This window comes from Mustela nigripes, chromosome 1, assembly GCF_022355385.1.
Source record: "Mustela nigripes isolate SB6536 chromosome 1, MUSNIG.SB6536, whole genome shotgun sequence".
Lineage (NCBI taxonomy): Eukaryota > Metazoa > Chordata > Mammalia > Carnivora > Mustelidae > Mustela > Mustela nigripes.
In genome coordinates this window covers 269,393,953-269,421,947 of record NC_081557.1, presented here as the reverse complement: position 1 = coordinate 269,421,947, position 27,995 = coordinate 269,393,953, and the positions used below count along the sequence as shown (strand labels likewise).

The window sequence follows — 27,995 nt, the reverse complement described above, 5'->3', positions numbered from 1 at the left end:
AGAAGTAAATGAAGAGTCTAAGATTGCCTTAATATTTATCTCTTTCTACTCAGGCATTTTCTGACAAGGGAAGCACAGAGAGCAGGTAAATGCTCCTTATTAAACAAGTGCTTTTCTTCTTCCTAACTCTAAAGCTCTAGGAAAACAGGCATCATGTGGAACTCACCGCCTGGGTTAAGGGTGCTCCACGTGGGGAGCAAGGAGCCGGTCAGACACTCTTCAGTTCTAGGCTCCTGGGTATTGGCTTCCTACTGTGTGACACTGGGGAGGGGGGGGAGATGAGACGATCCTTGGTTGATGTCTGGTACTCACGATCAGCAAACAGATATATTTTTAAAGATTTTATTTATTTGACAGAGCACCCATGAGCTTGGGGAGGAGAAGAGGCAGAGGGAGAAGCAGGCTCCCTGACTAGGCGCTCGATCCCAGGACCCTGAGATCATGACCCGAGCTGAAGGTAGGCAACTTGACTGGCTGAGCCACCCACGCGCCCCCACAAGTGTATTTTCTACATGATTACAAATTATAGAAATGTTAGGAGACACTGTATAGGCCTCAAAAATAACAGCAGCCAAGTACATGACGATTCCCCGCCTCACGACCCCCTCTTACGATTCCTCTCTCTTCCCCAGCCTCCTCAAAACAACCTCCCAATCTGCAAAAAGCAAAAATACTCATGTCTTGTGTCTTATCTGGCCCACAGTTAACTTACGGCATGAGACAATACACTCTGAGTTCAAGGTAAGGGTTTCATATATGCACAGCTGGTACTTGAATAAGTGACATCTTCAGCTTTCTAGCTCTGTGACCCTGAACATGGCATTTAGCTTGGCAACTTTCTCATCTGCCAAATAGATGGCGAACAAACATTTACCTAGCACTTCTTTGACAGCCACTGTTCTATGTGCCTTACATTATATTTAATAGTTTCTACCTCTTTATGTCATTGTAAAATTAACGAGGGACTTTCTTTTTTTAAGATTTTTATTTTTATTTTTATTTATTTGACAGAGATCACAAGTAGGCAGAGAGGCAGAGAGAGACAGGAGGAAGCAGGCTTCCCCGCTGAGCAGAGAGCCCGATGCGGGGCTCAATCTCAGGACCCCGAGATCATAACCTGAGCTGAAGGCAGGGGCCTTAACCCACTGAGCCACCCCGGCGCCCCTAATGAGAGACTTCTTGCCCAAAGTATCAGAGTACATGTTCAATATATCACCTATTTTTCCCCCTGGATATAAATTACAGAATCTCTAAAGTTTCTAACATTAAAAATCCTATAAAAAGTATTTTGTGAATGGAAAGGTTCATATTCTGCTGGAGGAACAAGCTTGGTGCCTAATTAAAGTGCGGATACTTGGGCGCCCGGGTGGCTCAGTTAAAGGTCTGCCCTTGGCTCAGGTCATGATCTGGGATCCTGGGATGGAGTCCTGTGTCAGGCTCCTTGCTCAGCTTGGCGGTGTGGGGTCTGCTGCTCCCTCTCCCTCTGCCTGCCACTTACCCTGCTTGTGCTCTGTCAAATAAATAAATGAAAATCCTTTTAAAAAAATGCTGATACTTGATCATTATCAGAATTAAAATGAGTTATTTAGCAGATAGGAACCCCTGTTCTTTTATTCTTCCCTATGGATCAGTAAATGATTTTTATTTTATTTTTAATTTTTATTTTTTTAAAAGATTTTATTTATTTGTGAGAAGCGAGCACAGCAGAGGGGGAGCGGAGGGAAGGGGAGAAGCAGTGGTTGATGTGGGGCTTGACCAACCCCAGGACCCCAAGATCATGACCTGAGCTGAATGCAGATGCTTAACCAACTGAGCCACCCAGGCGCCCCCATAAATTTTTTTTTTAAAGATTTTATTTATTTGACAAAGAGTGAGCACAAGTAGGGGGAGCATCAGACAGAGGGAGAAGCAGGCTCCCTGCCAAGCAGGGGGCAGGATGTGGGGCTCAATCCGAGGACCCTGGGATCATGACTGAAGCAGACACTTAATGAATGAGATACCCAGGTGCCCCCCACTCCCCCCCACCCAAGAAGTGATTTTTAAAACCAACTTAACACTTCAAGTTCCTTCTTAGGAGATACAACTCATGAAGTGTTAACAACCGCAAATTGAAGTTAGATGCTTTGGTTGTTAGAAATCTTAGTGATTTGAGGTTATTGGATGAAGTGTATCATGTGGGGAAAGACAGCGGCTGTTAGGGTGGTAAAATAGGACTTGTGACTTCCTAGGGAAATAGTACAGCTTTGTAATTTAAAAATTTTTATCCAAGGAAATGTCTAGTATAGAACAATGTCTTGAGCTGTCATTTCAAATGAAAGAATATGGAGAAGAGATGAATGTCTGTTTCTGGACTGTGCACTCGTGTTAAGGCTCCTATTTCTTTTTTTTTTTTTTTTTTTTTTAAAGATTTTATTTATTTATTTGACAGAGAGAAATCACAAGTGGGCAGAGAGGCAGAGAGAGAGAGGAGGAAGCAGGCTCCCTGCTGAGCAGAGAGAGCCCGATGCGGGACTCGATCCCAGGACCCCGAGATCATGACCTGAGCCGAAGGCAGCGGCTTAACCAACTGAGCCACCCAGGCGCCCCAAGGCTCCTATTTCTAAGGAAATTAGAAGTTCACAGTCATTTTTTTCCTAAGAAGTAAGATAATAGAGATTTAATGCCACAAACGCAATCATTTTTTTCCCTAGGAAGTAATAGTTAACGCTCGGCGCTGACTATGTGGTAGATAAAGTGCTACGCAGTATTACTGTCAGCTCCATTTCACAGATGAGGAGACAAGAGCACAGGTTAAATAACTGGTCCAGAGTCACCCAGCTGGTATGTGGCCGAGTGGAGGGTTAAGCTTCAGTGATGTGACTCCACGGTTTGTGCTCCTCGTCTTGATGAAGGGGCAAGAGGCCGGGAAGTAGCTGGAAGTGGGGACAGCACACGGGACTGCAGCAGGGACGAGGCACGAGGCAGCACGTCCACGCCCCGCGCCCTGCAGGCTTCCTGCACCAGAGGATACTTTCGCAGTCGCTGGTCATGGACTCCTCTGTTTACGCGTAACCATTTATTGGTAATTGCTGGTCCGGGGAGGAAAGGGGTCAGGTTGGTATCACTTTCGTACTTAGAAGAATGATGATGATGGAGAGGAGAAGGGCCACAGTGATGATGATGACTTTTCTGAAGTGTTTCCACCACATCCTCCTAAGAGCCTTACTCGTGTTTTGGGATTCTTTGGCCTGAAATAAAAATGAACACAAACATCACGTTTTCTTTCTGTATGTGGATTCATGGGCACACCCCAGTCCTCCTCAGAGCTGTCTGAAAGCACAGACTGAGCTTGGTTTGACCAGTCTCAGAGTCTCAGTAAGTGTGAACAGCTTTTACAGTACGATTGATGCACCAAGATTCCAGACGCCCTCCCTGCTGTGTTCAGCTGGGCTTGTGTGAGCTTTGTTAAGTCCATGACCTACCTCGACCAGGTTACTCACTCTTTGAGCTTCAGTTTCCTCATCTTCACTTCATGATTTCACTTAAATCCCTTACAACCCTATTTAAAATCGCTACTCCCCACCCCCATGCTGAGCCTGGGTAGCTCGTTGGTTAAGCAGCCAACTCATGGTTTCAGCTCAGGTCATGATCCCAGGCTTATGAGATGAAGCCCCGCGTGGGGCTCTGCGCTCTGCACGGAGTCGGCTTGAGATTCTCCTGCGCCCTCTCCCTGTCCCTGTCCCTGCTCACTTACTCTCTCTCTAAACGTTAATTAAAGACATTGCTACTCCCCTCTCCATCCAGAAAAATAATATTTCCCTTCAATACATTATTTTTCTCTAGAGTACTTATCTCATATCTAGCATTATATAAATTTTTATTTTTTATCTTTTTTTTAGAGAGGGAGGGAGAATCTTAAGCAGGCTCTGCTCTCATCATGGAGCCTGACATGGAGCTCAAGCCCACGACCTTAAGATCATAACGGGAACTACCGAAATCAAGAGTCGGATGCTCACTGAGTCACCCTGGTGCCCCACGTTGTGCAAATTTTACTTATTGTCAAGAAAGTAAGCTTCATGAAGGCAGAGGTTTTGGTATGCTTCACTCACTGCTACATTACCAACAGTGCCTAACACAGAACATTCTTCTGCTTTTCTTCAGCACCTGTACATTGCTATTGAGAAATGTGGTGCTATTTTAATGACCAAGCCTTTGTGTTTTCTCTCTGAAAACACTTAAAATCTCTCTTCCTTTTTGATGTTCTTTAATTTCAGGATTACATACCCAGCTATGGTCCTTGTTTTGTTCATTCAATCTGGAAACTCGTTACTTAGTTCTAGGAATGTTTCTTGTATTACTCTGATTTCCTCTCCTTTGATTTCCTTCATATTCTTTTTCTGAAACTCCCATTATTTTTTTTTTTAAAGATTTATTTATTTATTTGACCGAGAGAGAGAGAGAGAGAGAGCAGAAGCAGGCAGAGAGGCAGGAGAGTAAGAGAGAAGGGCAGGCTCCCTGCTGAGCAGAGAGCCCAATGTGGGGCTTGATCCCAGGACCCTGAGATGATGACCTGAACCAAAGGCAGAGGCTTAACCCACTGAGCCATCCAGGTGCCCCTGAAATTGCTGTTATTCGGATGTTGGATCTCTCCGACTGATTTACTGTCTTCCTTCTCTTTCCTCTTTCTTTGCTCTCCTTTCTGAGAGAGTATCTCGACTTTATATTATAATAATTCCATTCAATTTAAAATTTTTACTATTGTTTTTATTTCCAAAAGATGTCTTTTGTCCTATGAGTAAGCTTTTATGTGGATTTTTTATCTTTGTTTCGAGGATGTATTACCTTCTGTTACTTTTCTGTAGACAGAGATTGGGGAATGGTCACCATATTCAAAATACAGATATTCAAGATCAGGTTTTTCACTTAATCCATCTGACTTATACGCTGGTCACTCTGGCCTCAACTGCACGTGGTGTCTGAGTTTAGAGCCTCTCTGATACTGTCTTTAAATAATATTTATTATCCTTTGTCAGGGGTAGGGAGAAGCAGCAATACGGCTATAAAACGTGGGAAAGGCCCTGCAGATGACACGTTCCTTTGAGAGCCTTTATACCCGGTCTGGTCTTCTCAGACTTACACTGCAGGTCCACGCTTACGAGTACCATGTTCTCCACTTTCTGAGCCCTTCCCAGGTTCTATGACCCGGATCGGCTTGCGTCTTAATGTCTTCTCTACAAATTTGCTAACGAGGACTCATAATCCATTTCTAGCTTCCAAATTGTTGACATTTCTTACCTGTTGTCTTTTCTCTTGTTTCTTTTCTTTTTTAGATTTTATTTATTTATTTGACAGATCACAAGCAGGCAGAGAGTGGGGGAGGAAGTAGGCTCCCTGCCGAGCAGAGAACCCGATGCGGGGCTCAATCCCAGGACCCTGGGATCATGCCCCGAGCCGAAGGCAGAGGCTCAACCCACTGAGCCACCCAGGTGCTCCTTTTCTCTTTTTCCTTTTCTTTTCTTTTTTTTTTGAACTTATTTATTTTATCGTAGAGAGTGTGAGCAGGGGAAGGGGCAGAGGGAGAGAAATCAGGAAAGAATCCCAAGTAGACTCTGGCGGAGTGTGGAGTCTGTCACAGGACTCAATCCCATCACCCTGGGACAGTAACCTGAGCCGAAATCAAAGAGAAGGTTAATTGACTGAGCCCCCCAGGCACCCTTCTCTTGTTTTTTATACATTATACATGTATTATTATTACACATTATACATTGTTTTATACATTAAAATCCCTAATTATTGCTTCACCTATCAATTTATTAGAGTTTTGAGAGTATACCAAAATAAATGGACCTGTTTAATCAGCCAAATTATAATTCATGCCCCGTATTTACCTATAGAGTGACTGAGAGAAAGCTTATGGGCCTAGTTTTTATTAAAAAGCCAAATCTGTTTCCCAAGAACATGCAGTAGAGTCTTTTACATAAAGATCAAGAGAAAAGAGAGAACCAATTTTGTTAAAATAGAGGTTTTAGTGAGAATGATTATGTGCTGTGTGAAAATATTGTGAGAAAAACTAAAATACTTCAGTCAAATATTTTATTGAGCTACTTCTATTCAGTTGGCTTCAAAGAAAAAGGAATTTTTTTTCATGTAATCAGGCATGCATAAAAGTGAAATTTGGAAGATAAGGCCGTTGGGTGAAATAGAATCTCTTAAAACTTTTTTGGGGGGTCATATTTTCATAGTGTTTAGATGTTGCCACTTTCCCCAAAAGAAAGACATGTAATCTGGGAGCCTCGGTGGCTCACATGGTTGAGCGTCTGCCTCAGCTCAGATCATAATCTCAGGGTCCTGGGATTGAGCCCCGAGTTGGGCTCTTTGCTTGGGGGGGTGTCTGCTTCTCCCTCTCACACTGTCTCTCCCCCTGCTTGTGCTCTGTCTCTCTCTCTCAAATGAATAAGTAAAATCTTTTTTTTAAAAAAAAGACATAATTTAATGAGAAAAGATCTAGCAATATGGTGATTAGGTAACCCCTTAACCCTCCTGCCACTATTACTACTCAGAAGTGCTAGATAAAAAGAATGTAAGGCCTGTTGCAGGAACCTAGAAGAGCAGTGAAAAATTGCACTTATGGTGCAGCTCCTCTGTATTTGGGAGGGTGAGGATGTGGCTTCTGTCATCCGGGGCTTAGGATTTCACTGTTCATCAGTACAGCAGGCTAAACTCTGGGCTTACATGAGCCGATGGAACTATACTGAATTCTCCTTCCTGTTAACTAAGCTCAAAACTTGGGACTCCTCAGCTCTTTCTCACCACACATTCAGTCTGTCCGCAATTCCAATTTGTGGCATCTTCAAAGTATATTCAGAATCCAAGCACTTTTCACCACTTGTACTGCAGTCAATGGTCATTTACTGTTACCTAAACCTTTACTGCTTTCTCCGCTCTTTAATTTTTTGCTGAAACTCAGACTTTTTCTCTTAGGTAATTTTCCAACTACCAAAAAACTTCCTTTAGAATTTCCTTAGGGCAGATGGCATAAAGGCAGCCAGCTGTCCACGGAAGACTTGACTCCCCTTCTAGCATGTGGAATTGTCGCTGGCAACCATCACTCCGATCACAGGCCACATTTCTCAGGCTCCTCACCCCACCCTATGCTGCGCCCTCTCTGCCGCTTGCACTGAGGCAAACTATCAGACTAATTCTTACCAGTAGGTTGTGGGTAGAAGTGATGGGTCTCACTTTGGGGCTGAAGTGGACGTAAGTGAATGTGCTCCCTCCGCTCCCTGGTTAACCATCTGCTACCGGAAACTGAAAGACGCCGAGCTCCAAGGCAACGGCAGAGTCACGAAATGGGAAAATGAAAATCTTGGGTTCCTGGATTACCATGTGAAAGTATGCCCACCAAAAACCTGTCTTAGACTGTTATACAACCAAGAAATAAACCTCTGTTTAGTTAAAACACTGAAAGCTGACATATGTTGGTACAGCTAGTGTTTCTCTAATATTTCAGTTGGTCGGATGAGATGTTATTACAAGAATCTGAAACGTGGCATTGGTTTAACCAGGGTTGGTAAACTGTGAAGAAACTGCTGTTTGGGGCTGGAAAGATAAAGACCTATGCTCTTCAGAATAAAATATCTGATAGTTTTATATCTCCTATGACAACTTGGAAGGTGAACAAATTGCCTATTGAGTCTCACTTTGGAAGAAACTTTTGGAAAACAGAATGGTAGTGGTGTGAGTTCTTGTTTCTGACTGCATTTATCAAGGTACCAAATGACCGATTTGCAAGAAGAAATGAAAAAGGAATAGAGAGGGTGCCGAAATGTGGAACACTGAAACACTGGATAAGCTGATGTTTTTTTTTGGCCCAAACAGTAGGAAATAAGATTAAAAAGGTGGTTAATGACAAACACTTGTCATTAACCACCTTCTGCCCCTCCTCAATAACAAAAAAACAGAAACCTATTCAAAATTGGGCAAAGGCTTGAATAGAGTTTCTTCAAAGAAGATCTATAAGTGGCCAATAAGCATGTGAAAAGATGCTCAACACATCATTAGTCATTGAGGAAATGGAAATCAAAATGAGATGCTAATAAAAAAAATGAGATGCTAGTTCATACCCAGTAGGATGGCTGTAATTAAAAAAAAATTGTTGGAGAGGATGTGGAGAAACTGGAACCCTCTTAAACTACTGGTAGGTACTTTGGGGTACCCTCTTACACTACTAGGTTCAACCACCAAGGAAAATAGTTTGGAAGTCACCTCAAAAAGTTAACACAGAATTACCATATGACCTAGCAATTCCACTCCTATGTCTATACACAGAGGAATTGAAAAGTTTTCAAACAGAAGTTTATACACGAATGTTTGGGGCAGTATTACAGTAGCCAAAAGGCAGAAACAACCCAAATGCTCACCAACTGACGACAACTGGATAAAGATGTAGAGACGTCTCTGTACAATGGAATATTACTCAGCCACAGAAAGGAATGGATTACTGGTGTATGCTGTAACATGGATGAAGCTTGAGAACACGCTAAATGAAAGAAGCCAGACACAACAATAGATCGTATGATTTTGTTTACATGAGATAGCCAGAATAGGTAAATCCGTAGAGACAGAAAGCAAATTCGTGGTTCCCAGGTGCTGGGGAATAACTGATGAATGGGTATGAGGCTTCGTTTTGGGGGACGAAAATGTTTTGGAACTAGTAAGATGTTGGGTATACACTTTATGAATATATTAAATGTCACTGAATTATATACTTTAAAATACTAATTTTACCTCAATTAGAAAAAAAAAAGGCTCTGGGGCGCCTGGGTGGCTCAGTCAGATAAGCATCTGCCTTCACCTCAGGTCATGATCCTGGAGTCCTGGGGTTCCCGGGTAGGCAGGGAGTCTGATTCTCCCTCTGCTCCTCCCCTAGCTGCTTCTCCCTCTCGCTTACTCTCTCTCAAAGAATAAAAAATTTTGAGAAAAAAAAAAAAAAAAAGATTCTGCCCTGCAGGAGAGATAAGATTAAGGGTATAATAAGGTACCTACCCAAGCCTTATGGCCTCAAGGTACTTGTCTTTAAATTGAGAGGGAGGCATGAGGGCGCAGAAGCAAAGAACCAGGTTTCAGAATATTGTCCAGAAAAGAACCTTACATGTGGCTACAGGCATTGGAAAGAACTAGAAGCAAAAAGATTAGAAATCATCAAGTTTCGAACAGAATTAGAAATAAACCAAAATCTGTTTCTTTGAAAAGATAAAAAAAAAAATACTTGATTAAAAAATTAAGAGTTTAGGAAGGAGGAAATCAAACCAACCATAGGCACTAGATAGATTATAGGAATTCTCTAAGAATACAGCCTCACATGGCATTTAGTATACAGCTTTTATACAGAGTCTTTTGAGTCCACAAAGGTAGAATTATAAAACTGAATCCTACAACACACACGTTTAATGTGCAATGTATCATATTAACAAGTTTAAGAAGAAAAATCATCTCAATGTAAAAATAGCATTTGATACAATTCAACACCCTTTCATGATAAAATTTCTTGGCATATGAGGAATAGAAATGAAGTTGTATAACTTGTTACAAAATATCAAAATCTGAATGTAAATGTAATACTTTATTGGGAAGCGTTAGAAATAATCATTTTAAATTTGAACAAAACAAGTATTTCAGGTGTCACCATCTCTATTCATCATTTTCCTGGCATTGCTAGCTAACATAGGAAGACAAGCAAAATAAAAAATAAGTAAGTAAGTAAGTAAATAAATGGAATCTAGCTAGCTCAGTTGGTAAGGCATATGACTGTTGATCTTGGGGTTGTGAGTTCGAGGGCTGTGTTGCGTATAGAAATTACTTAAAAATAAAATCTTAAAAAATATGTATATTGGAAAGGATGAAAAAATACAGTCATTATTTATATATGATAAAATTTCAATGTAGAAAATGCAAAAAAATCCCTAAACAATACTATCATGAAAAATTTCACTAAGATTTAGGATACAAAGGCAGAATATAAAAATTGATTATGTTTCTATTAATCAAAAAAAGCTTTTGAAAGAGACCTAGAAAAATGAAGACACATAGCATGTCCAGAGGTGGGACAACACTATTTTAAAGATGTCAATCCTCCCCATATTAACATAATTCCAGCTAGCACCCCAACAATTTGTGTGTGTGTAACCTGAGATGTAGGTTCTAAACTTTGCTGAAAGAGAGAGTAAGACTTGCCCACACAATTTTCCCAAAGTAGAAAGTAACTTGCCCTATAAGATATTAAGGCTTCTTATAAAACTTATAAAAACCATAGTATAAAACCATAGTAACTAAAACAGTATAGTACTAGTCCAGGGATAAAGAAATAGACCAGTAGAATACTTACATATAAATTAAAAGGATGAAAATGTGATATATGGTAGGGTCGGCATTACAAAACCAAAGAACGGCTGAGCTAGTCAATAAATGGTGTTTGGGCAAAACTGGTTTTTCCAACAGAAAATAATAAAATTTTGATTACTATCTCATACTATGTGCAAAAATAAAATTCCAGGTTTTTTAAAGATCCATGTTTAAGGGGCACCTGGGTGGCTCAGTCAGTTAAGCATCTTCCAGGGTCCTGGGATCGAGCCCTGAGTCTTGCTCCCTGCTCAGTGCAGAGCCTGCTTCTGCCTGCTCCTGCTCTCGGCATTTCTGTTGCTATCTCTGTCTCTGTCAAATAAATAAATAAATAAAATCTTAAAAAAAAAATCCGTGTTTAAGAAGCAGGATTTAAAACTTTTAGGAAACAATATGAATATCTTTATAACCTGGGAAAGGAAGAAGTTGTGTTATTTTTTTTAACATATTTTTATTCCCTTATTCATTTTGGACTATATTCAAAAGAATGAAACTGAACCACTGTCTTACACCACACACTCAAAATGGATTAAAGACCTAAATGGGAGACCTGAAACCATAAAACTAATAACAACAGCAACAACTATAAGCAATAATTTCTTGGATATTAGCTTTAACAACCTATTTATGGATATGTCTCCTTAGACAAGGAAACCAAAGCAAGCAAACTATTGGAACTACGCCAAAATAAACTGTTGTTTAGGAAAGGAAACCAAGATACTTGCATTTTTAAAGAATAGTTTCAGTGTGGAGGATGACTGGAACAGAATCAAACTAAAAATAGGGAGAACGAGGGGCGCCTGGGGGGCTCAGTGGGTCAAAGCCTCTGCCTTCGGCTTGGGTCCTGGGATCGAGCCCCGCATCGGGCTCTCTGCTCAGCAGGGAGCCTGCTTCCTCCTCTCTCTCTCTCTCTCTCTCTGCCTGCCTCTCTGCCTACTTGTGATCTCTGTCAAATAAATAAATAAATAAATAAAATCTTTGTAAAAAATTAAGAAAATAAAAATAGGGAGAATGATTAAATAGAGGGAAGGCAATAGACAAGAAATAATCGAGCATGGAGTGATACAGTGAGTGGCACTGGGATGGGCAGAAAGTGGAATTTAGCCATTCCGTGGGTTACTATCCAGCAATGGAAAGGAATAATATAATAACACACACAAAAACATGAATATCAGAAAACTATTAGTAAGTCAAGAAGCCAAGCACAGCGTGTATCTTATAATTTTATTTATATGAAATTCTAGAAAAGACAACGCTATAGCGGCAGAAAGGCTGTGGTCAGGGGAGGTCAGCTGCCAAGCACAGGAAGATTTTACGATGGAAGAGCTATTCTGTGACTTGACTGTGGTTACACAATTGTACACAAGTACCACCGTTCATCAAACTCTGCTTAAAGTGGGTGGATATTATTTTATGTAAACAATATCTTAAGTTGTTTCTAAAAGTGAAAAAGTGAGACCAAGAATAGAAAAGATTTCAGGAGGTAGAACTGATAGGACTTGGTGAGTAGAAAGTATGTGTATATTTTGTTTTACATGGTGGCTGTGTTTCTCAAAAAGATCTATAAAATTAAAATTTAAAATGCTCTAAGGTATTCAACCCTTATTGATTGCCTTAAAAGTATTTGCTAATAGAGAATTTTGAACATATGCAAAAGTTGACAGAATGGCATAATGAACTCTATATACTTGACATCCAGGTGTTTGGTTTTTTTTTTTTTTAAGTTTTTATTTATTTATTTGAGAGAGAGAGCATGAGCTGGGGAGGGGTGCAGAGGGAGAGGGGGAAGCAGACTTCCCCCTGAGCAGGGAGCCTGACTTGGGGCTCAATCCCAGGACTCCAGGATCATGACCTGATCCCAAGTCAGACACTCAACCGACTGAGCCACCCAGGCACCTTCAACATCAAGTTTTAACAGTCACCCATTTATGGACAATTTTGTTTTCTTTATACCCCATTCTACTCCTGAACTATTCTGACGCTAATCTCAGACATTACATAAATTCACTCGAGATATTTTAATATGTATCTCTAATAAGTAAGGACTCTTTAAAGCACAATATCATTATCACACCTAAGAATTAATGATACTCCTTAATGTTATCTAATATCTGGTCAGAGTTCAAATATCTAATTATCTTATGAAGTTGCAAATTTTCATTTTTATAATTTGAGTCAAATACCAAATAAGGACCATACACTGCAATTGATACACCTCCTCAACCCATTTTTTGGTAAAGTCTACTTCCCTTGCAATTTATTTGTTGACTAACCTGTGCACGTCTTAATGTAAGAAATGCATTTGTTGGGGCGGCTGGGTGGTTCAGTGGGTTAAAGCCTCTGCCTTTGGCTCGGGTCATGATCTCAGGGTCCTGGGATCGAGCCCCGCATCGGGCTCTCTGCTCAGCGGGGAGCCTGCTTCCCTCCCCCTCTCTCTGCCTGCCTCTCTGCCTGCTTGTGATCTCTGTCTGTCAAATAAATAAATAAAATCTAAAAAAAAAAAGAGAAATGTATCTGTTATGCCGATAACTACTTACTATTTTAATGGGCTTTTAATTTTCATTGTTTTATAATTAAAGAAATTTTAGTTGCATTCCAATAATTTTTTGATAAAGCCATAATTGGCAACATAGGATGATCTCACAGTATCCCTGGTATGTACTTGCTTTTGGCCGTTTGTTTTGAGCACTACTTAGATACCAAGACAGGTGGGCATCACTTACAGTTGTCTGGAGATCATTGGTTCTATCAGTGAAGATACTCAATCTGTTTTCACTTTCCAAAATTTCATCAATATTTTGGGACATAATATTTTTTACATCAGTTACTTGACTCCTCAGTGTAGATATCGGGGTATTGTCTTGATTTTTATTGTATTTCATCTACAGAGAAGTGAAAGATAATACAAATATTATTTTCTATAAATGAAATCTATTACAATATATTGTACAAATTGAACAAAAGTGTCAAAAGTACATTTCACTTGCTTTTCAGCATAAGGAATCAACCAAGCTTCAGATTGTCCCACCTTAATCTTGCTGAGAAAAGGGGCTGGGGGTTGGACGGGAGATCGATATTTCAATGTATACAATCAGTGGTGGAAGCCTTTTTTAAAAAAATTATTTATATATTTATATAGTTTTTTAGAAATATGTTTTACGGTCACAGTAAAATTGAGTGGAAAGCAGAGTCCTCAACCTACTGTTATCCCCTCACCCCTGCCCCAGCTCCCTATGAACTTCCCACACCACAGCGGGGCGTGTGCTGCGACGGATGAGCCTCCGCTGAGGTCTTCTCATCACCCCGAGTCCGTGGTCTACATCACCATTCACTGCTGGCGCTGTGGCGCTGTACGTTCCCTTGTGTGGACAAATGTGTAATGACAGGTGTTCTCCATTACAGTATCACACAGAACAGTTTCACCGCCCTATTTGACAATGATTTACTTTTTAAAAAAGATTTTATTTATTTCTTTGTCATAGACTGAGAACACAAGTAGGCAGAGAGGCAGGCAGAGGCAGGCTTCCTGCCCAAGCAGAGAGCCCGATGCGGGGCTCCATCCCAGGACCCTGAGATCATGACCTGAACAGAACGCAGAGCCTCAACCCTCTGAGCCACCCAGGCGCCTCAATGGTTTACTTTATTGATTCTCCTTTGTAGATTGTATAAACTGATGTGACCTTACCTTTTTTCTGCTCTAAAAGTGATGCTGCACTGGCTCATGTCTCCCTTCTCCCTAAGCCCTAGCAACAATCGGTCTTTTTCCCGTCACCGTAGCTTTGTCTTTTCCAGAAGGTCATACAGTTAGAACCAAGTAGCCTTTTCATATTGGCTTTTTTCACTTATTAATAAGCACTGAAGATTCCCCCATATCTCTTCACGGCTTCCTTGCTCATTTCTTTTTAGTGTTGAATAAGTCAGTTGTTTGGATGTACCACAGTTTACCCATTCACCTACAGAAGGACAATCTTGGCTCTTCCATGTCTTGGCAATTATCAGTAAAGCTGCTCTAACACGTGCATGCAAGTTTTTGTGTGAATAGCAGGGTTGTGACTGTCGGAGTGCAAGGTTAAGAGTGTGTTTAGTTTTCTAAGAAACTGCCAAACTGTCTTCCACAGTGATTGTTCCATTTTGCATCCCACCAGCAGCGAGTGTGAGCTCCCAGTCTGCAGCAGGTGCTGGCCCAGGGTGAATTTCAGCCTTTCAGTATGTGCGTAGGCTATCTTACCGTCACTTCGATTTGCGATCCCCTAATGATGCAGGATGTGACCATCTTTTCATGTTTATCTGCTGCCTGTACATCTTCTTTGGAGGCATCTATTCAGCTCAGTGGCCCATTTATTTTTAAAGACTTTATTATTTATTTATTTACTTTAAAAAAGATTTTATTTATTTGACAAAGACAGAGATCACAAGTAGGCAGAGAGGCAGGCAGAGAGAGAGAGGAGGAAGCAGGCTCCCCACTGAGCAGAGAGCCCGATGTGGGGCTCGATCCCAGGACCCTGAGATCACGACCTAAGCCGAAGGCAGAGGCTTAACCCACTGAGCCACCCAGGCACCCCAAGACTTAATTTTTTAAAGTAACCTCTGCATCCAACATCCAGCTCAAACCCACAACCTCAAGATCAAGAAGTCGCATGCTCTACCAACTGAGCCAGCCAGGTGTTCCCCTTGGCCCATTTTTTTATCAGCTTGTTTATCATCTAATTGTTGAGTTTTCAGAGTTCTTTATGTATTTTGGATAACAGATGTATCTTTTGCAAATATTTTCTCCCAGTCTGTAGTTTTATCAGATGTGTCTTTTGTAAGTATTTTTTTCCAGTCTGGGGTTTGTCTTCTCATTCTCTTGACAGTTTTTTGATCTAACCTGATAATCTGTGTCCCCAGTTAAGAGCAATAATGAACTGTATTTAGACCATTATTTTTTTTAGACCGTTAATTTTTAACGTGATTATTGATATAGTTGGACTAATATTTACCATAATTGTTACTGTTTTCCTTTCATTGTTCTTGTCCTTTGTTCCTCTTTATATCTTCCATTTTATCCATATTAACAAAAATGATCTCTACAAGAGAGTGTTACATTAAAAAAGTAAGCCGTAGCTGCAGAACAATATCAAATCATAGCTTATTGGGCACTTAATATGTGCTAGGTACTGTCTTAATCACTTCACACATATTAACTCACTTAATTCCCAAACCACCTGATAAAGTAGTATTTTTGTCATCTTTTAATTTCTAAAGAAGAAAACTGAGGGGTGCTTGACTGGTGCAGTTGCTAGAGTGCTTGACTCTTGATCTCAGGGTCTTGAGTTCAAACCCCGCATTGGGTGTGGAGTGCACTTAAAATTTAAAAAAAAAAAATTAAAATTAAATTAAAAAACATTAAAATGAAACAAAACAAGACAAAACTGAGACTGAAAGTAATAAGGTATCCAAATTGTTACACAGCCAAACAAGTCAAGCTCCAGAGATTAAGCCTTTAACCCACTGCATTAATGACTCAGTTCTGTGAATTTAAAAGTTATATATAAACGTATGTTATATATATTATAAACATATGCATATAAAATGTATATTCTCATACATTTATTATATATTTATCTATATGCATATTTATATATAAATAATTCTGGAAGGTTACACATTAGGCTGTCTGTTAAGAATGCTCACTTCAGGGGCACCTGGGTGGCTCAGTGTTTTGGGCCTCTGCCCTCAGCTCAGGTCATGATCTCCGGGTCCTGGGATCGAGCCCCGCATTGGGCTCTCTGCTCAGTGGGGACTCTGGTTCCCCCTCTCTCTGCCTGCCTCTCTGCCTACTTGTGATCTCTCTGTCAAATAAATAAGTCTTAAAAAAAAAAAAAGAATGCTCACTTCAGGGGATTTGATTGAGCTTGTTGAAGACATTCATATTTTGCCTTATATATTTTGTGTTATTTTACCTTATTAATAAGCCTTATTTTTAAACTCAAAAATATTAAAAACCTCTGCTCTTTGGCAAGTTATCAAATTTACCTTTTAAAAAATATTTTATTTATTTATTCGAGAGAGGGTGAGAGAGAGAGCGAGTGAGCAAGCAAGCATGAGCAGGGAGAGGGGCAGAGGGAGAGGGAGAAGCAGACTCCACTGAGCAGGGAGCCCAACTCAGAGTTCAATCCCAGGACCCTGAGATCATGACCTGAGCCACACAGGCGCCCCTCAAATCCACCTTAAACAGAACTCTGATCTTGCTGGTTACTGGAGCGTGCAATTTACAGCTGATGGTCTGTGAGGCGCTCGCTAGGTAAGTGTAGGAAGACGAGGTTGCTAGTTGAATTGTGTCCCTCGCCCGAAGATATGTGCAATTCCTAACACCAGTTGGCTAGGAATGTGACCTTCCTGGGATATAACGTCTTTGCAGATATAATCAAGTTCAGATGAATGGTTCGTCTTTTTTCTTTTTGTTCCTTTTTTCTCTTTCTCTCCTTTTAAAAAATGCTTCATCTTTTAACCCGAGGGAATCATTTAAATTTTGTTAAGATAATGTATTCATAGTCCACTCATTGGTATTCAGCTTCTACACACATTTACACACACACACATTTAAATCTCTCCAAACTATTTTTATTTTGTTAACTACTGTGTAAGAAATTCAACTTTTTTTTTTTTTTTTTTAGAAATTCAACAAGTTTTACAAAACAGCCTATGGGAAACCCAATGCATCACATTCTTGAAACCTCCCCCCACGAGTATGACTTGTTTCTAACTAATAGCAAAGATGATGGGGTGTCACTCCTGTGACTATGTCCCATATAAAATTTAGTAAACTGGTGTAGGGAGACTCCTCTGGTGCCCTTGAGAAGGAAGCAGCCATATTGAGACTGGCAAAGTGGCACGGAACTATTATCAGTCTCTAGGACCTGAGGGTGTCCCCTGGCCAACAGCCAGCAAAAAGCTGCATCCTTTAAGGAAATGAATCCTGCAACAGGCTCTAAATGAGCCTGGAAGCTGAATCTTCTCGAGCTCCCAGATGAGAGTACAGCTTGGCTGATGACACTCACCACAGCTTTGGGAGACTCTGAGGGGAGAACCTGTTAAGTGAGGTCTGGATTCCTGACCCACATGAACTATCAGATGGTTAAGTGTGTGCTGTTTTAGGCTACTGATTTGTAAGATTTATCATAGAAAACTAAAAAGGTATACTTAGAATATTTTATTATGGAAAATTTCAAACAAACACAAATGCAGAGTGAACAGTATAATCAATCCCTATGTACCCATCACCTAATATCAACACAGTCAATCTTGTTTCATCTGTACTGATTCCCCCTCCCCCAAATATACTATTTCAAAGCAAATCCCAGACAGTATATTGTTTTAATCTGTAAACACCTCAGTTTACATCTCTAAAAGATATGACCTCCTTTTTCTTAAAACAAAAAACAAAAAACAAAAAACAAAAAACCACAACATCATTATCACATCTACAAAAATTCCTTAATATCATCAAACATCCAGTTTGGGTACAAATTTATAAAAAATCATAGTTTTTAGTTTTTTTTTTAATGTTTGTTTTGTTGATCCACATTCAGTGGACATGTGTCTCTTTTAATCTAAGAGTTCTCCTGAACTTTTTCACTGTTGCAATTTATTCGTTGAAGAAATTGGATTCTTTGTCTTGTAGATTTTCTCATATTTTGGATTTTGCTGATTGTACTGATGTGGTATCATTTAATGTGGTCCCTGATCTATTTTCTGTAAACTGGTAGTTGGGTATAAAGGCTTGGTCATATTCAGGTTTGATGTTCTGGGCAAGCATACCTGCCCACACAGACGTGTGCTGTACACGACTCACTGTGTAACATAGGAAGCATAACTAAAGATCCATCGTCTCCCTTACTGTGACCTTAGGAATAATCAGTGGGTTTGGGTGTCTTGAGCCCATTTCATCTGTTATGAAGTTCTTCATCAGCTTTTCACCTAATTTTTTTAGTCACTGATGATGACTCCTCAGGTCCATGATTTCATCAGCAATTATAAAATAGTGAAATTTATCACCTCTTCTTTGTTTATTAGCTGGAATATGTCTATAAAGACCAAAAAAACCTTTTCCCTACCAACTACTTGTTTTCTTTGAGGTACAGTTCAACTAGGAAAGTCAGAACAGATTGAGTCTTTTATTTATTGGTTTCTAGAGTGATAAGATAGATCCTTAGTATCTTCCAGAGTTGACTGGTGAGGAATTATTTTGTCTTTGATAGTATCTAGAACTCATGGAATTTAAGACATTTGACGTGTTACAACCCACTGCAGTTACTATTCTTTTCTATGTTCAAGTTATTCCATCACTGACCAGTGTTAGCCTCTTTAAGTTGGTTCCTAAAGCCTTTTGACATGAGCACAGTGAACTTTGGTAGCTTCCTTGTTTCTGGTATGACAAAGTACTTCTGGCTTACATGTTTCCTCCCTGATATCTGCAGTCAGGCCTGGTTCTTCTCGTGTAAAATGGTATTTAGAGACTATAATCTAGATGCTAAGGGGGCACATTGCTCCTGGGTTGCTCATTATTTCTAATGCTTTGCAGTAGATAGGCTAGAAAATACTTTTTTTGAGAAAATTCAATGAAAAAATTCTTGGGGTGCCTGTCTGGCTTAGTTGGTAGAGGATGTAACTCTTGATCTTAGGGGTCATGGGTCTGAGCCCTACATTGGGTGTAGAGATTACTTAAAAATAAAATCTTAAAAAAAAAAAGAAAAAAAATCAGTATTTAATTTTCAATTAAAAATTTTCACAATTTGATTTTCTTTTAAAAAATATTTAATTTTCAGTTAAAATTTAGGATTAGAAGGTTTCACTTAATTCTTTGACTTTATATTTGCGACTCTTGCTGAAAATCTTGATTCCTAATGACATTAACATGATTACACAAAGTAACAGATCTATATAAACCAATTTTAGAATAGCAACACCAATGTTTTCACTAACAATGTGGTACTTGAAAATAAATACTTTAAGATTTATTTTTAGTTCTTCTACCATTAGGGTATAATCTCACTATGAATACACAATCAAATTATAGTGTTTTAAAGTCACTTGAAATAAATTTTCACTGTCTTTCAAGCCATCAGCTCAATACACAATTAGGTTCTTTTTTTTTTTTTTTTTTGAGTTTTCGGGATTACTTTTTAAAATTAAAAAATTATGGTAAGATATACATAACAAAGTTTATAATTATAATGATTTTTAACTGTTTAGCTCAGTGGCATTGAGTATATTCACATTGTTGTACAATTACCACCCCACCCCCACCATCTCTGGAACATCTTCCATCTTCCCAAACTGAAACTCTGTGCCCATTAAACACTAATTCCTCCTCATCCTTTCCCCCAGGCTCTATCAACAATCATTCTACTTTTCATCTCTATAAATCTGACTAGTTTAGGTATTTCATATAAGTGGAATCACACAGTATTTGTTCTTTTGTGACTGTCTTATTTCACTCTGAGGACGACTATTTAAATACTTAGTAGTATTTAAGAATCATGTAAAATATTTTTATGGTTCCAAAGTCAAATCTCCAAAACAAGTTTCATTCAGGGAGGCCTAGTTTCTATTCTTGTCCCCTATCCCTAAATAGGCAACGATTAAAATGTTTGTGGTTTATCCTTTTCTTGCTGTCACCCCTTTTTTCCACTATAACCAAACAAAAACACACATTTGTATTTATTCTCTCTTTCTTAAATGGTTGCAAATAAGAATGGTAAACAAATAATAGTATACCGTACAAACTTTCTCTCTCTTGCTTTATCCACTTATCCATATATCAAGGATGTCATTCTTTGTCATTATATAAAGATAGAAATTCCCAATTCTCACTCATTTTTACAGCTCTTATCTCCTAATTCCAAACTGTTCCGTCAGCTTTCATACAATGTTGAGTACAGCTGGAGGGGCGCCTGGGTGGCTCAGTGGGTGAAGCCTCTGCCTTCGGCTCAGGTCATGATCTCAGGGTCCTGGGATCGAGCCCCGCATCGGGCTCTCTGCTCAGCGGGGAGCCTGCGTCCCCCTCTCTCTCTGCCTGCCTCTCTGCCTACTTGTAATTTCTGCCAAATAAATAAATAAAATCTTAAAAAAAAAAAGGAGTAGGTTACCTACCATATACTTTCCTAATACTTGTTGAAAATCTGCAGCAACTGCATTTGAAGGAGAAAAATGTTCTTGCGACATCAAAGGATTTCTCAGAAAAGTATCACTAACCTGGGGACATTAATGGAAATATTTAACCTATATAGATAATTTCAACTGGCGAATCACAGAGCAAATGTTTATTTGAAGCAGAGTCTGGCAGAAATGTGAAATAAAAGAATATTCTATTGCCACACCATTTCTAGCTTTTTGGTCCTTTCCAAAAAGGAAGGGAGTCCTTTCCAATCGAAGATGCTCTATGTATGAAACCTGTGCTTGCCGGGTCTTCTCTGCGGCTCTGGCACAGATCACAGGCTCAGGCAGTGGGGCTGCAAATCCCACTCTGAGTCTTGGGTATGCCTGCGGACTCAAAAGCAAGAGCAGGTGCTCACCTCCGGCACACAAAGAAGGAGTCCATGATGTTTTCTAAGTACGTTTTTTTCATTTCGCCTTCCTTCTCCCCCACTCCAAAGCCATTCAACGATGAAGAAACAATCCCAGCGGAATGGTACTATCTTTCAAACCCTTATGGTTTTTTTTTTCTTTTTCCAAATGCTTATGGTTGTCATAGGACATTTCAAGATCTCAAGAAGGAATTCTTGCAATTGTTCGTACTCAGTGTTGCATTCCCAAGCAACGGTGGTAAAATGTATGTGGTTATCATACATTTTACCATACCTGGTTTTAGGTAGGTGGTAAAGTTCAAGTGTTTTGTCGTAATAGGAGAGAGGGAGGAAAATTTGGATAATTTTAAATAGTCACTTAAATCGCTAATAGTGGTTAGTATCTACACTCTAACAGTTATTCAGGTGTATCTGAAGAGTGAATTTCAGTATTTGTCCTTATAATCCTTGATTCTATATGTGGCTACAGTTTGAGTTATGTTAAAGCAAGACAGTATACTAATTAAATGTATGCACATTTCATGAATTTGACTGGAGAAGATCTGTTAGTCACTATAGTGTTGCTGACTTATTTTTTCCATTAACGTTTTTTACTTATTTTTTATTTTAGGAAAGATCTATTTACTTATTTTAGAGAGAGCATGCATGATTGAGGGGGAGGGACAGAGAGAGAATCCCAAGAAGACTCCCCGCCCCTTGATGTGAGGCTTGATCCCATAACCCTGAGATCATGACCTGAGCCAAAATCAAGAGTTGGAGGCTTAACCCACTGAGCCACGCAGGCACCCCATTTGTAAATTAAATACACATGCTCTTGAAATGGTAAAATAGGGGCGCCTGGGTGGCTCAGTGGGTTAAGCCACTGCCTTCGGCTCTGGTCATGATCTCAGGGTCCTGGGATCGAGTCCCGCATCGGGCTCTCTGCTCAGCAGGGAGCCTGCTTCCCTCTCTCTCTCTGCCTGCCTCTCCATCTACTTGTGATTTCTGTCAAATAAATAAATAAAATCTTTAAAAAAAAAAAAAAAGAAATGGTAAAATAAATATTAGTAAAGTTTAATTTCTCTCTTAGTTTGAAAGAACAAGATAAATACAAAGAGAGCGTCTAATGGATCTGTGTGGGCAGTCTTTGCAGACCTTGCTTGAGGGTTGGGAGAAGTGTGGAAACAGGGCCGATGACGGATAAGGGTAAGAAATCTCTGAAGGTCATTAATAGCTCTGCTTTATAGACAAATGATCTGCTTTTAGTTATTGACACTCTTACTAACACTATAAAACAGAGACCTCATAATTTCAATCACTGAGAAAGTCCTTGAAGTAGTATAAGAAATTACTTACGTTTTTAAGAAATGCAGATGGTGTTATGGTATCCAAGGCATTGTCTGTAGCACATAGGTAAGTGATTCCATCAATAAAGAGAGTATGGTAGACAAAGCTTTGAAAAGAATACATTAATTTATATGATAACATTGAAGAAATTAAGTACCTTTACAGAGATTCTATTTTCAAGCTCTCAGTAGTATACAAGCTCTGTAGATAACTTTTTTTTTTTTTTTTAAAGATTTTATTTATTTATTTGACGGAGAGAGATCACAAGTAGGCAGAGAGAGAGGAAGGGAAGCAGGCCCCCTGCTGAGCAGAGAGCCCGATGTGGGACTCGATCCCAGGACCCTGAGATCATGACCCGAGCTGAAGGCAGTGGCTTAACCACTGAGCCACCCAGGCGCCCCTGTAGATAACTTTTTATGAGAACTAAAAAAGCTTTCATATATATGAAAGATTAAATTATGTTAAATAAAAGCTATAAAATTAGACTATATATTTAGGATGTCATCAATAAAATAAAATGCAGTCAAGAGAAAACTCTATTCATTTATTTATCTATATTTAAAATGGCCTTGGTAGGGGTACCTGGGGGACTTAGTCAGTTAAACATCTGTCTCCACTCAGGTCATGATCCTGGGGTCCTGCAGTACAGACCCCTGCTCGGCAGAGAGTCTGTGTCTCCCTCTGCCTCTGACCCTTCCCAACTGCAGGGCTTGTGCTCACTCTCTCTCTCTCAAATAAATAAATAAAATCTTTAAAAAATGGCTTTTTATAGATAGCACTCATTCTAAGACTGAATAAAGATTGTCATAAAAAAAAAAGATTGTCATCAAATAGAAAATGCTATGTTCACTGATTTTTACTCTCCCTGTATCTTTAGGTAGACACATTTAATTTTGGAGTTTCTTGACTTTCTATTATGATAGATTAGAATTTAAAAGTTATAAACCACCAATACTAAATATTCTGAGGAACACGATGAACTGGAGAGGGGGAAATTAAACTTCCTTATAGCATGTGATAGTGTATCTTACCTGACCTTTTATGCCTTCTCAGAGTCACATATTAAGAAGCTAGAAGACTCTTGGAAAGTGCCTCCATTTTTACTGCCCAACAATCCAGAAAATTTAAAAATATGGCAACAGAAATAGTTGCTTGGTGCCTAGACTTTTAATCTCATCATTCTGAACATTCTATATCCAAATGGCTAGCAGGTAGTAGACCTGGAAAAATGTTAAATTGGATATACACAAAAATGACGAATCTCAGAAACAGGGAGAAAAGATAATCCCAGAGGCAGAAAATTTAAAGTATGTGCCTGCCCTTACCATATAAATCCTTCATATCATATCATGAATATAATATGCTATAAATATTTTTAATGAAGATATTGATTGATACACATAATCTCCACTTGGAAAATATTTTTATTTCTAAGCTGGGAGGAGACTTTTTTGAAAAAGAGTTGCTAATTCTATCATCTGTCTGAAAGTTATATATGTGATTTGAGTAACTGGATATTGGATGTGAGAGAGGAAATATTCTAAATTTATACTTAGTATGTTATTAGTGAGTGACGTTCAAAAGCCATCTTAAAGTTAAAAAACTTGAATACCCAAAGTCCAGGATACACTGTAATTAACAAAGGTGTGAGGTAGTACCATTTATCTATCATTCTCACATGCTCCCGGAAGAGAAATGCCATATATGCATGTGTCTCTTCTAGAAAGGAAAAGAAAGGAAAGGAAAGAAAAAGGAAAGAAAAAGAAAATGACAAATTGAACTTTGTCAAAATGGTTACCTTTCTAGGGGGAAGGGAGAACAATGTGGAGAGGAAAGGAATGAAAATTAGACTTCCCCTTCTCCTCCTTCTTCTCTTCCTTCTTTAAGAAAACTTGTTTTTTTTCAGTTTGACTTTGGAACCACATGCTTATTTTGCTTAATTACAAAGGCTATTAAATCAAGGTTTGAGAGAGAAATCCTTGAAAATAAAAAAACATGATGACAAAATGAACCTAACTTTGTATGGAGAAACCCAGAGAGATGATGGTGGTGTGGCTCCTATAGTAGGGCTGGAGGCGGTCAGATTCTGGATATTTGGAAGGGAGAGGCAACAGGATTTGCTGATGGATTGGGTTTGGATGTCAAAGAGCCAGAAGTCAAGGGTCACAAAAGTTTCAGGCCTGAAGAACTAGAAAAGTAGTATGTGGAAGACTGCAGCGGGGGCAGTGGGGGCTTGGTTTTGGACATAAGTTTGAGATGCCCATCAGACATCCAACAGAGACACAGAATAGTCAGGTGGATATATGACTTAGGAATTCAGGAAGAGATCTTCCAAAGATTCAAATTACAATGTGCAATATAGGAAAGCAAATAGTAGACGAGAAAAGAATCTCCTCTGGAAATCACGCTGGCTAATAAGTGAGAACAAAACTAGAATGTCAGCATTTTATGTTCCCCAATCAATGAATGGCTTTAGGGTACAGGCAAGGAATATCACTGGCTGCTAACAAGTCAGAAGGAGACAGAGGCAGACACATGTGCCATCTGATGGAAAAAAACACCTATCATCTTGTGAAAGCCACCCAGCCCGTGGACCCTGCTGTGTGAAGCATGGTGAACTGCATCCTGGATATACAGTCAGCAGAGCCAGACAGTGGGAAACTACGCTCTGCAGGTTCCTCAATGGTAAACTATAAGGAAAGGAGAGGGATGGGAGAGGAAAATAAAGATTAAAGAGATTTAAAAGACACCAAAAGAGGGGCGCCTGGGTGGCTCACTGGGTTAAAGCCTCTGCCTTCAGCTCAAGTCATGATCTCAGGGTCCTGGGATCGAGTCCTGCATTGGGCTTTCTGCTCAGTGGGGACCCTCTCTGTCTGCCTCTCTGCCTACTTGTGATCTCTATCTGTCAAAAACAAAACAAAACAAAACAAAAAAACCCCAACCAAACAAACAAAAAAAAACTCACACACACACCAAAAGAAAAAAACAGGCAGGATCAGGCTCTTGTACCTGAGGCTGCATGTTTAGGTGATGAGGCGATGAAGACCCAAGGTAAGTGACAGCTGTCGATGGCACGGGGCACATGGTGGGGGTTTTGGGGATAGCTGGCACTAGTCCGTATTTTTGGCTGAGGTGGTAGTTGGTGGGGAGACTCCCTTGTAAAGCTTCATAAGGCTATACTTTCGCTTGATGAGTTTTTGTATTTTGTCCTATTTTACAACATAAAGGTTAAAACAAACCTGCTCTTAAAAAAAGATGAGTCCAGAAGTAATAAATGCTCTTATTTCCCACCTGGTGTTTTACTAGTAAAATGGTGTCAAGATTGGTTTAGGCCATACCTTGTAACGTCACAAGTGTAGCTTAGAGTGGTCTTATTAAAGATTTCTCAAGTGGAAGTTTCCTTTTTCATTAATGAAATATTCTGGGTATACTAAAAACAGTTTGGAGAATAAGACAACAAGAATACTTTAGACCTACCAATTGTTTAAAATGTTATACATAGGATTCATGTCCCATGGATACCCTTCCCCCACTTCATTTTTTCTCCCTTCCCTTTGGAGAAGTACCACTACTTTGAATTTGGTGTTAATCACTCTCATTTGATCTTACACTTTTACATACAGTTCTCCTTTCTGAGGGTTCGAGAGCATGTGCAACTGACCTTATTTTCCGTAATGTCATTACTATTGTTAAAAAGCAAGCTGACTTCGATGAGAATAGACCTTACCTTCCCATCTGCATTATGGTCTTTGGCTCTGCTCTAAGAAGCACTAGTTTAAGCACGGTCGCCACTGCTTCCTAAAAATAAATGATCAGCATTAACTTTGTGGAACAGCAGAGTGTCTTTAATTATTCTCCTAAATTTACCCATGGTCTGATTGGTTTATTAAAGACCAAGTGTTCACTAGAACTAGTGGTTGGTTAGTCATAATGTGTGGTAAGAAGCAAGTTATCAAAGTCATTTGAATCTGAAGGAAAATATGAAAATTACACAAATATATATATGCTTGTGCGTATAGTTATATACGTGCAAATACAGGTTACACGAATCAATCTTGAGTCACATCTGACATGTGGCTTTAAGGCTGGGTAGTGCTATCTAATCAAACATCTTTTCAGTGACCCTGGCCACTGAAACTATACCTAAAAATGTTAATGGATTAAAAGTATTCGGTCCTGGGGGTGCCTGGTGGCTCATGGTTAAGTGTCCAAGTTTTGATTTTGACTCAGGTCACGATCTCAGGGTCATGAGATCGAGCTCTGTGTTGGGTGGGGTGGGGGTTCCATGCTCAGTGGGGAGTCTGCTTGCGATTTTCTTTCCCCCTTTGTCCCTCGCTCTCTGTCTAGAATAAAAACGAATCTTAAAGTATTCAGCTTTCTCTGAATAACCTGAGCATCCCTGCCCTTCCCACCCTCTTTTTTCTTCAGCATTCTTCTCCATTTTAAGATAAAAGTTTTTATTCAATATTATTCACGTTTTTCTTTCTATAAAAGAAATAATCGTCGGGGTCCCTTATTTCTGTTTCTTGTAAGGCTCCCTCTCCGGGGGGAAATGCGCAAGGTGTTGACGATTACCCAGAAGATCTCCAATACGGTGAGTTTTCAGGAGTCCCATTAGTTTACCTTAGACGTGTGAAAGGAACAGGAAGGTCACCTAGGAAGATCGGAGAGCCACATTCCCCCCCTCCTTGTTTTGTAAAGAATTATTTGTTTGAGAGAGCCAGAGAACCAGCGGCGAGCTGCGGGCGGGGGCAGGGGCAGGGGCAGGGGCAGGGGCAGGGGCAGGGGCAGCGGGCGGGCCCCCGCGCGGGCGCCGCACCCAGCCGCAGCGCACACCCCTGCTCCCGGAGGCGGCGCGGAGGCACGTGCGCTGGCAGGCGGCGAGGGGAGGGGATCCGAAGCTGCCCGCGGACGAGCGCGAAGCCCGACGTGGGCTCGACCCCACGACGGCGGGATCCGGAGCCGAGCGCGAAGCCCGTCAGAGGCTCGGCCTCGGCTGTCCCCGTCGCCCTCGCCGCCCGCCGCCCTCCTCTCCGGCCTCCAGCGTCCGGCCTCGGCCTCCAGCGCTTCTTCCCAGCCGCTACCGCAAGTCGCCAATCGCCTTGTTTTTTTAAAGACTTTATTTTATTTGCGAGCGCGAGAGAGCGCGAGAGCGCGCAGGGGGAGAGACGGGGGAGCGGACTCAGACTGAGCAGGGAGCCCGGCGCGGGCCTCGATCCCCGCACCCTGAGCTCGTGGCCCGAGGCGACGGCGCAGCCACCATCTACCGTCGGGCCGGCGAGCACCGTGTAGCCCGTCCAGCTGCTTCGGCACAAGCGCATTCGCGGGACTCTGCTCTGCGCGCGCGGGACGCCGCGGCCCGGGGCGAGGTGGCCGCTGTCCTCTGCGGACAGTCTCTGCTCCCGGGGCCTCTTCTCCCCGCACTCCCGGCTTCTCGGCGCTCTTCTACCGGCTTCGGCCGCCGGCCGTGCCCCTCTGAGCGCGACCCAAACCTGCGGGGACGGACGTGGACAGACACAGACTGGCCACTTCCGCGGGCAGCAGAATTCAACTGTCCCCTGCACCCCTCACCTCCTCCGGACCCGCCGGCCTTGCCCGGGCCCGAGATCTCCCCCCGCAACTGCGAGGGCGCCGTCCCGGCTGCGGGACCGTGAGGACGCCGTCCCGGCTGCGGGACCGTGAGGACGCCGTCCCGGCTGCGGGACCGTGAGGACGCCGTCCCGG

At 40.8% G+C, this 27,995-nt stretch overlaps 1 protein-coding gene across 4 annotated transcripts in view; it reads right to left on the bottom strand.

Annotated features, from left to right (window-relative positions):
• Positions 1-957: 957 nt before the first annotated feature.
• LOC132007610 (vesicle-associated membrane protein 8-like) overlaps positions 958-27,995 on the bottom strand; it is a 27,872-nt gene continuing 834 nt past the window's right edge. Inside the window, exons 2-5 of one of the 4 annotated variants that reach the window (XM_059385877.1) lie at positions 25,999-26,069; positions 22,281-22,377; positions 13,101-13,259; positions 958-3,227 (exon numbers count right to left, since the gene is read on the bottom strand). In XM_059385877.1, the coding sequence (XP_059241860.1) occupies positions 3,090-3,227; positions 13,101-13,259; positions 22,281-22,377; positions 25,999-26,069 (465 nt within the window). In that variant the 3' untranslated portion in view covers positions 958-3,089. Of the gene's footprint in view, positions 3,228-13,100; positions 13,260-17,554; positions 20,460-22,280; positions 22,378-25,998; positions 26,070-27,995 lie in introns of those variants that run through there. The other 3 variants (XM_059385868.1, XM_059385886.1, XR_009401413.1) reach the window with 3 other exon arrangements.